The sequence below is a fragment of the Oncorhynchus masou genome, chromosome 6 (assembly GCF_036934945.1).
Source record: "Oncorhynchus masou masou isolate Uvic2021 chromosome 6, UVic_Omas_1.1, whole genome shotgun sequence".
In the NCBI taxonomy this organism is placed as follows: domain Eukaryota; kingdom Metazoa; phylum Chordata; class Actinopteri; order Salmoniformes; family Salmonidae; genus Oncorhynchus; species Oncorhynchus masou.
The window spans coordinates 64451647-64462515 of record NC_088217.1 but is presented as its reverse complement, the minus strand read 5'-3'; the positions used below and the strand labels follow the sequence as shown (position 1 = coordinate 64462515).

The 10869-nt window shown below is 42.5% G+C and overlaps 1 protein-coding gene across 2 annotated transcripts in view; it reads right to left on the bottom strand.

Moving 5' to 3' along the window:
* Nucleotides 1–743: 743 nt before the first annotated feature.
* The window catches only part of ankrd10a (ankyrin repeat domain 10a), a 30231-nt gene continuing 20105 nt past the window's right edge, over nt 744–10869 (bottom strand). The window contains exon 6 of one of the 2 annotated variants that reach the window (XM_064969375.1): nt 744–4872. In XM_064969375.1, the coding sequence (XP_064825447.1) occupies nt 4403–4872 (470 nt within the window). In that variant the 3' untranslated portion in view covers nt 744–4402. The remainder of the gene's footprint in view (nt 4873–10869) is intronic. The other variant, XM_064969376.1, reaches the window with a different exon arrangement.

Sequence of the window (10869 nt, the reverse complement as noted above, 5' to 3'; positions counted from 1 at the left end):
TCCTAAAAATTGCCAAAGACTCCAGTTACCCAAGCCATGTACTGTTGTCTGACACGGTGCCTTCTCGAATCAACAGGCACAGAGACCGCGAGTACCCCCAAGCCATAAGACTGCTAAATAGCCAGACCACTAAATAGTCAATTAATGGGTACCCAAAATATCTGCACTGACTCTACACACACACACTACACTGTCACTTCCAAACATATACCTCACACATTGAGACTAGATATGCACACACACAACACACATACTGACTTCCAACATATACACACACTCATTTGCTGCTGCTACGGTTCTTATTTTACTCTTATCAATCCGGATGCCTAGTCACTTCACCTTGCCTTCATGTACATATCTACCTCAAGTGCATCTGCACATTGACCTGGTACTCCCTGTATATAGCTCCATTCTTGTGTATATTATTTTATTCCTCATGTGTTAGTTACTATTTTCTGTTTAAAACTCTTGGATCATTGGGAAAGGTTCGTAAGCAAGCATTTCAGGTGTACACCAGTTTTATTCGTCGCATGTGGTAAAATTTGATTTGATTACAGTAGTATCCCATGAAAGCACGTCTTCAAACATGATTGAGTTTGTATTATTAAAGTCCAACACAACCCTATAATTCCTATTTAAAATAAATGCTAGTTGCACAAGCAAGATAAGACAAGGTCATTCAAAAATATTATTCAAACATTTTAGCAATGTCATAGAAGCAAAAGGGAAGATATAGTCGAGTATGCAATTTGGTAACACATTTATTTCAGAAGACCCCAAAAAATGAATCTAAAAAGGAATGTCATAAGTCCGTTTACAGATTGTCTACATGATAAATACTGTTTGCAGTGCTCCAAGTACAGACAATGAACAACAAGGTAAAACAAACTCAGTAAAAACACTTTTTTTGTGCCATAATAGATTTAACATAAGTGTTGGCACAGAACCTACATGCCAAACACAATTTACCCTTTTGGTCAAAAAAAAAAAAAACTTAGCATAACTCATAATTCTAATAACCTGCATTTTATGCAATAACATCACCAGACAAACTAGGATCAGCTTACCACAATCACATCTCTTGCGCTACAACAGACAGTAATAAAATAAGAATTTCAAATATCAAATACAAAAACGACAATGATACAGTTGAAGACAGAAGTTTACATACACAAACAAGTCATTAAAACTTGTTTTTCAACGACTCCACAAACTTCTTGTTAACAAACTATAGTTTTGGCAAGTCGGTTAGGACATCTACTTTGTGCATGACAAGTAATTTTTCTAACAATTGTTTACAGACAAGATCATTTCACTTATAATTCACTGTATCACAATTCCAGTGGGTCAGAGGTTTACATACACTAAGTTGACTGTGCCATTAAACAGCTTGGAATATTCCAGAAAATTATGTCATGGCTTTAGACGCTTCTGATCATTTGAGTTAATTGGGGGTGTACCTGTGGATCTATTTCAAGGCCTACCTTTGAACTTCGTGCCTCTTGCTTGACATCATGGGAAAATCAAAAGAAAATCAGCCAAGACCTCTGAAAATAAATTGTAGAAATCCACAAGTCTGGTTTATCCATGGGAGCAATTTCCAAATGCCTGGAGGTACCACTTTCATCTGTACAAACAATAGTACGCAAGTTTAAACACCATGGGACCAAACAGCCATCACACCGTTCAGGAAGGAGACGCATTCTGTCTCCTAGGGATGAACGTACTTTGGTGCAAAAAGTTCAAATCAATCCCAGAACAACAGCAAAGGACTGTGTGAAGATGCTGGAGGAAACAGGTACAAAATTATCTAGTCGTGGCCAAAAGTTTTGAGAATGACACAAATATACATTTTCACAAAGTCTGCTGCCTCAGTTTGTATGATGGCAATTTGCATATACTCCAGAATGTTATGAAGAGTGATCAGATGAATTGTAAATTAATTGCAAAGTCCCTTTTTGCCATTCAAATGAACTGAATCCCCCAAAAAACATTTCCACTGCACTTCAGCCCTGTCATAAGGACCAGCTGACATCATGTCAGTGATTCTCTCGTTAACACATGTGTGAGTGTTGATGAGGACAAGGCTGGAGATCACTCTGTCATGCTGATTGAGTTTGAATAACAGACTGGAAGCTTCAAAAGGAGGGTGGTGCTTGGAATCATTGATCTTCCTCTGTCAAACATGCTTACTTGCAAGGAAACACATGCCGTCATCATTGCTTTGTACAAAAAGGGCTTCACAGTCAAGGATATTGCTGCCAGTAAAATTGCACCTAAATCAACAATTTATCGGATCATCAAGAACTTCAAGGAGAGTGGTTCAACTGTTGTGAAGAAGGCTTCAGGGCGCCCAAGAAAGTCCAGCAAGCGCCAGGACCGTCTCCTAAAGTTGATTCAGCTGCGGGATCTGGGCACCACCAGTACAGAGCTTGCTGAGGAATGCCAGCAGGCAGGTGTGAGTGCATCTGCACGCACAGTGAGGCGAAGACTTTTGGAGGATGGCCTGGTGTCAAGAAGGGCAGCAAAGAAGCCACGTATCTCCAGGAAAAACAGAGACATACTGACATTCTGCAAAAGGTACAAGGATTGAATTGCTGAGGACTGGGGTAAAGTCATTTTCTCTGACGAATCCCCTTTCTGATTGTTTGGGGCATCCGGAAAAAAAGCTTGTCCGGAGAAGACAAGGTGAGCGCTACCATCAGTCATGTGAACAGTAAAGTATCTTGAGACCATTCATGTGTGGGGTTTCTTCTAAGCCAAGGGAGTGGGCTCACACACAATTTTGCCTCAGAACACAGTCATGAATAAAGAATGGTACCAACACATCCTCCGAACACATCCTCCGAGGGCAACTTCTCCCAACCATCCAGGAACAGTTTGGTGACAAACAATTCCTTTTCCAGCATGATGGCAAACCTTGCCATAAGACAAAAGTGATAACTAAGTGGCTTGGGGAACAAAACATCAATATTTTGGGACCATCGCCAGGAAACTCCCCAGAACTTAATCCCATTGAGAACTTGTGGTCAATCCTCAAGAGGCAGGTGGACAAACAAACCCACAAATTCTGACAAACATTGATTATGCAAGAATGGACTGCCATCAGTCATGATGTGGTCCAGAAGTTAATTGACAGCATGCCAGGGTGGATTGCAGAGGTCTTGAAAAAGAAGGGTCAACAATGCAAATATTGACTCTTTGCATCAACTTCATGTAATTGTCAATATAGGTCTTTGACACTTACAAAATGCTTGTAATTATACTTCAGTATTCCATAGTAACACCAGTGTCTAAAGACACTGAAGCAGCAAACGTTGTGGAAATTAATATGTGTCATTCTCAAATCTTTTGGCCATGACTGTATATCCACAGTAAAACAAGTCCTATATCGACATAACCCGAAAGGCCACTCAGCAAGGAAGAAGCCACTGCTCCACAACCGCCATTAAAAAAGCCAGACGCAGTTTGCAACTGCACATGGGGACAAAGATTGTACTTTTTGGAGAAATGTCCTCTGGTCTGATGAAACAAAAATAGAACAGTTTGCCCATAATGACCATTGTTATGTTTGGAGGAAAAAGGGGGAGGCTTGCAAGCTGAAGAACACCATCCCAAATGTGGAGCACGTGGGTGGCAGCATCATGTTGTGGGGGTGCTTTGCTGCAGGAGAGACTGGTGCACTTCACAAAATAGATGGCATCATGAGGCAGAAAAATTATGTGGATATATTGAACATCTCAAGACATCAGTCAGGAAGTTAAAGCTTTGGTCGCAAATAGGCCTTCCAAATGGACAATGACCCCAAGCATACTTCTAAAGTTGTGGCAAAATGGTTTAAGGACAACAAAGTCAAGGTATTGGAGTGGCCATCACAAAGCCTTGGCCTCAATCCCATAGAAAACTGGGGCCAAAATTCACCCAATTTATTATGGGAAGCGTGTGGAAGGCTACCCGAAAAGTCTGACCCAAGGTAAACAATTTAAAGGCAATGTAACCAAATACTAATTGAGTGTATGTAAACTTCTGACCCACTGGGAATGTGATGAAAGAAATAAAAGTTGAAATAAATCATTCTCTCTACTATTATTCTGACATCACATTCTTAAAATAAAGTGATCCTAACTGACCAAAGACAGGGCATTTTTACTACGATTAAATGTCAGGAATTGAGTTTAAATGTAATTGGCTAAGGTGTATGTAAACTTCCGACTTCAACTGTACTTATTCCCTTTGGTAGATGGGCCAAAGTGTCTCTCTCCACTCCCTCCCCAGTGCAACAATGATGTTATGGTAACCATTGGATTTTAAGGCAGGCTAGCGGCTCTATGCAAAGTTGTGTCACCGCTGGGGTAGGTAGATAGACTGACTACTTACTTGGGAAGGGCCAGCCTCCCCCAATTTAGGATCCGTGGTAGAGGTGCATGTCACTGAGCACGGCCTGGTTGTAACATTGCTCCACGCACACAGAGTTGCTGTGCTCTTCAGCCAGGTCCTCTGCCGTGTCCCCAAAGCCATGGTAATGTCCGTAGTGCAGGGTGTCTCCCAGGTCGCTGGCCATGGCCTCCCAGGAGGGTCGGTGGGACACGCAGCTGCTGGGGCTTCCCGTCAGGTGTAGCGAACCGCACATCTCGTGGGCTGAATGCCGCCGGGTCTCCTCCGCCTCCTGATTAGCTCGCCGTGATGACGACAGACCGTTTTCAGTGGAAGTAGCCAAGGCCGGCAGTCCCCATGGCGTGGAGAAGCCGGTTGACAGCACAGCAGGGTTGTCCCCACTTAGGTGTTTTGGCATGTGGCCATTGCTGGAGATGGCACCGTTCTGTGGCCCATTGTTGCTGTTGGTCTGACCCGTGGTGGCTTTGGGGTCATCTGCTGTTGAAAAAAAGACATGACTAGTCATATTCAAATGTTGGATGGCACATAGAAAGAACACACTTGGCAGGTTAATGAACAGGATTTGGTAGCAACTCTCCAAACACATAAATACGAGGTCAGCAACTTGATTTTGTTTTGCAAACACATCCTTGTCCGATTCTCATGATACCTTTACAAAAAATAAACCATTGAATATGACCCAGACAATTACTTTACCCTAGACAGATGATTTCAATGTAATTAAATGCCTTTGAAATTTAATCACGCCAAGGTCATCAAAAAGGTTAATAAAAATATTACTTTTGAGTATACATTCTCTATCGATGTGCCTTTCAAACACATGACAATGTACCAGAAATACATACCCCTGGCCAAACTAGATTTGTACTTACACTAACAAAACATTAATACAACTGTCAGAATCAGAAAAAAAATCTAGGTGTACTATAAACACTGGTAATTATTTCTATAACGTACAGTTGAAAGATACTGTCAGATTAATCACTACCATACCATGCAAATAAAATTGAAAATGTATTATTTGCTGAGGTTTATCAAATACAGTGGCACAGCACAAATCCTTAATTATTATACAATGCTGTCCATATTATGTTTCATTGAACTGATTAAACCACAACTGGCCAATTTTATAGTACAAACAAGTTAATTTCTCATCGATTCCCTTTGAAATTTAGAATCAGTCAGGGGAGTAAGAAGTCTACCCTTTGGCTCTTAAACAAAGAATTTACAAGAAGTTAAAACAAAGCACCAGCTTGGATCTCATTCTCTTAATTTTCTTTAGATCAAACAGTGTATGGGACAAGGCTATTATACACTGCTCAAAAAAATAAAGGGAACACTTAAACAACACAATGTAACTCCAAGTCAATCACACTTCTGTGAAATCAAACTGTCCACTTAGGAAGCAACACTGACAAATTTCATATGCTGTTGTGCAAATGGAATAGACAACAGGTGGAAATAGGCAATTAGCAAGACACCCCCAATAAAGGAGTGGTTCTGCAGGTGGCAACCACAGACCACTTCTCAGTTCCTATGCTTCCTGGCTGATGTTTTGGTCACTTTTGAATGCTGGCGGTGCTTTCACTCTAGTGGTAGCATGAGACAGAGTCTACAACCCACACAAGTGGCTCAGGTAGTGCAGCTCATCCAGGATGGCACATCAATGCGAGCTGTGGCAAGAAGGTTTGCTGTGTCTGTCAGCGTAGTGTCCAGAGCATGGAGGCGCTACCAGGAGACAGGCCAGTACATCAGGAGACGTGGAGGAGGCCGTAGGAGGGCAACAACCCAGCAGCAGGACTGCTACCTCCGCCTTTGTGCAAGGAGGAGCAGGAGGAGCACTGCCAGAGCCCTGCAAAATGCCCTCCAACAGGCCACAAATGTGCATGTGTCTGCTCAAACGGTCAGAAACAGACTCCAAGAGGGTGGTATGAAGGCCCGACGTCCACAGGAGACGCCGTGAAGAACATTCTGCTGCCTGCAACATCCTCCAGCATGACTGGTTTGGCGGTGGGTCAGTCATGGTGTGGGGTGGCATTTCTTTGGGGGGGCCGATGTGTGCTCGCCAGAGGTAGCCTGACTGCCATTAGGTACCGAGATGAGATTCTCAGACCCCTTGTGAGACCATATGCTGGTGCGGTTGGCCCTGGGTTCCTCCTAATGCAAGACAATGCTAGACCTCATGTGGCTGGAGTGTGTCAGCAGTTCCTGCCAGAGGAAGGCATTGATGCTATGGACTGGCCCACCCGTTCCCCAGACCTGCATCCAATTGAGCACATCTGGGACAGCATGTCTCGCTCCATCCACCAACACCACAGACTGTCCAGGAGTTGGCGGATGCTTTAGTCCAGGTCTGGGAGGAGATCCCTCAGGAGAGAATCCGCCACCTCATCAGGAGCATGCCCAGGCATTGTAGGGAGGTCATACAGGCACGTGGAGGCCACACACACTACTGAGCCTCATTTTGACTTGTTTTAAGGACATTACATCAAAGTTGGATCAGCCTGTAGTGTGGTTTTTCACTTTTTAATTTTGAGTGTCACTCCAAATCCAGACCACCTTGGGTTGATAAATTTGATTTCCATTGATAATTGTTGCGTGATTTTGTTGTCAGCACATTCAACTATGTAAAGAAAAAAGTAATTAATAAGAATATTTCATTCATTCAGATCTAGGATGTGTTATTTTAGTGTTCCCTTTATTTTTTTGAGCAGTGTAGTTGTGATTTTGTATTAGTTTCTAATAGTTCTTAAAATTTTATTTGAAATTCAGTTATGATTTTATAAAACTAAGTCTAAAACCTATTTTTTGTTGTTGTATTATTTAGTTTGTGTTACAGACAGAAAGTAGCCCATGTGTGGGAAGCCAGGAGCCATTTGCAGCGGGGCAAAAAAGTATTAAGTCAGCCACCAATTGTGCAAGTTCTCCCACTTAAAAAGATGAGAGGCCTGTAATTTTCATCATAGGTACACTTCAACTATGACAGACAAAATGAGAAAAAACATCCAGAAAATCACATTGTAGGAATTTGAATGAATTTATTTGCAAATTATGGTGGAAAATAAGTATTTGGTCAATAACAAAAGTTTATCTCAATACTTTGTTATATACCCTTTGTTGGCAATGACAGAGGTCAAACATTTTCTGCAAGTCTTCACAAGGGTTTCACACACTGTTGCTGGTATTTTGGCCCATTCTTCCATGCAGATCTCCTCTAGAGCAGTGATGTTTTGGGGCTGTTGCTGGGCAACACGCACTTTCAACTCCCTCCAAAGATTTTCTATGGGGTTGAGATCTGGGGACTGGCTAGGCCACTCCAGGACCTTGAAATGCTTCTTACGAAGCCACTCCTTCGTTGCCCGGGTGGTGTGTTTGGAATCATTGTCATGCTGAAAGACCCAGCCACGTTCATCTTCAATCTTCAATGCCCTTGCTGATGGAAGGAGGTTTTCACTCAAAATCTCACAATACATGGCCCCATTCATTCTTTCCTTTACACGGATCAGTCGTCCTGGTCCCTTTGCAGAAAAACACCCCCAAAGCATGATGTTTCCACCCCCATGCTTCACAGTAGGTATGGTGTTCTTTGGATGCAACTCAGCATTCTTTGTCCTCCAAACACGACGAGTTGAGTTTTTACCAAAAAGTTCTATATTGGTTTCATCTGACCATATGACATTCTCCCAATCTTCTTCTGGATCATCCAAATGCTCTCTAGCAAACTTCAAACGGGCCTGGACATGTACTGGCTTAAGCAGGGGGACACGCCTGGCACTGCAGGATTTGAGTCCTTGGCGGCGTAGTGTGTTACTGATCAAAATCAAATCAAATCAAATCAAATTTATTTATATAGCCCTTCGTACATCAGCTGATATCTCAAAGTGCTGTACAGAAACCCAGCCTAAAACCCCAAACAGCAAGCAATGCAGGTGTAGAAGCACGGTGGCTAGGAAGTACGGTGGCTACTGATGGTAGGCTTTGTTACTTTGGTCCCAGCTATCTGCAGGTCATTCACTAGGTCCCCCCGTGTGGTTTTGGGATTTTTGCTCACCGTTCTTGTGATCATTTTGACCCCACGGGGTGAGATCTTGCGTGGAGCACCAGATTGAGGGAGATTATCAGTGGTCTTGTATGTCTTCCATTTCCTAATAATTGCTCCCAGTTGATTTCTTCAAACCAAACTGCTTACCTATTGCAGATTCAGTCTTCCCAGACTGGTGCAGGTCTACAAATTTGTTTCTGGTGTCCTTTGACAGCTCTTTGGTCTTGGCCATAGTGGAGTTTGGAGTATGACTGTTTGAGGTTTTGGACAGGTGTCTTTTATACTGATAACAAGTTCAAACAGGTGCCATTAATACAGGTAATGAGTGGAGGACAGAGGAGCCTCTTATAGAAGAAGTTACAGGTCTGTGAGAGACAGAAATCTTGCTTGTTTGTAGGTGACCACATACTTATTTTCCACCATAATTTGCAAATAAATTCATTAAAAATCCTAGTGTGATTTTCTGGATTTTTTTTCTCATTTTGTCTGTCATAGTTGAAGTGTACCTATGATGAAAATTGCAGGCCTCATCTTTTTAAGTGGGAGAACTTGCACAATTGGTGGCTGACTAAATATTTTTTTGCCCCACTGTATGGGTTGTTGGCCTTGTTGTTTTTGGTGGATTTTCACATCTTGCCACTGGGGGCAGTAATACAAGCTGAAAGTTTGGCAATGTTTAAAGGAACTTAATGTGACTTGGATTTAAAAGGATAATCGTCAGTGTCTGATTCAAACATTTCTGCCACGCCGTTTATAGTCATGGCCAGCTCTGGGGGTTCTTGTTCATGGGTATTCTCTTGCCTGTTTGGAAAGCTTGACAGCCATGTTCGCCCCGTTGTCAGTTAAGAGTAGGCTCTTCACTGTCCTATACGTCCAATGTGCAGTCAATTACCACTCCGGTGTGTGGATGTTAAATCCAATAGAGGCTGAGCAACACATGGTGTCTTGTTGGAAGGGTGATAGAAGCAGGCTGATATGCACATAAACAAAGCAGTCAGTCCTTTCTTGCTCCAGCAGTCAACACACAGGGTTGATTTTTATGCCTCTTTTAGAATGTCCTTAACTTTGTGTTGCTGTATCCATTTGCAAAGCAATCAACACGTTTACTCTAGCAGAGGCAGGAGTTTTAAATTTTGGGATCAAGTCCCAAGACTGCAAACTCTCCTTCCAGACCCATATCAAACATCTCCAATCGAAAATCAAATCAAGAGTCGGCTTTCTATTCCGTAACAAAGCCTCCTTCACTCACGCCGCCAAGCTTACCCTAGTAAAACTGACTATCCTACCGATCCTCGACTTCGGCGATGTCATCTACAAAATTGCTTTCAACACTCTTCTCAGCAAACTGGATGCAGTTTATCACAGTGCCATCCGTTTTGTCACTAAAGCACCTTATACTACCCACCACTGCGACTTGTATGCTCTAGTCGGCTGGCCCTCGCTACATATTCGTCGCAAGACCCACTGGCTCCAGGTCGTCTACAAGGCCATGCTAGGTAAAGCTCCGCCTTATCTCAGTTCACTGGTCACGATGGCAACACCCATCCATAGCACGCGCTCCAGCAGGTGTATCTCACTGATCATCCCTAAAGCCAACACCTCATTCGGCCGCCTTTCGTTCCAGTACTCTGCTGCCTGTGACTGGAACTAATTGCAAAAAATCGCTGGTTGGAGACCTTTATCTCCCTCACCAACTTCAAACATCAGCTATCTGAGCAGCTAACCGATCGCTGCAGCTGTACATAATCTATTGGTAAATAGCCCACCCATTTTCACCTACCTCATCCCCACAGTTTTTATTTATTTACTTTTCTGCTCTTTTGCACACCAATATCTCTACCTGTACATGATCATTTATCAATCCAGTGTTAATCTGCAATATTGTAATTATTCGCCTACCTCCTCATGCCTTTTGCACACATTGTATATAGACTCCCCTTTTTTTTCTACTGTGTTATTGACTTGTTAATTGTTTACTCCATGTGTAACTCTGTGTTGTCTGTTCACACTGCTATGCTTTATCTTGGCCAGGTCGCAGTTGTAAATGAGAACTTGTTCTCAACTAGCCTACCTGGTTAAATAAAGGTGAAATAAAATAAAAAAAATAAAAAATGGGCAAAAACGTCAATTCAACATTGTTTCAACCAATGTATGCCCAGTGGGGTATTTGGTTCAATTGTTCGAGGGCTGGTTCATCACACAGTCTTGTGGACTTGCCAGACTGGATGAATAAATTAACCAGTGCTGTTTTTTTTTTTACAGATTTGAATGAGGTTTCCATGTTTCTGCTCTTTTAATTCAAACTGCTAGTTGGTTGTCCTAATGTTGACATGCAGCTACTTGTAGCTTCTGGCTGTCTCACCTGGTCTTTAGCCTGAAATTGTTTGTATGATTCTTTGTGGGCACTGTTCAGATTAACTTTGAGATTGGTT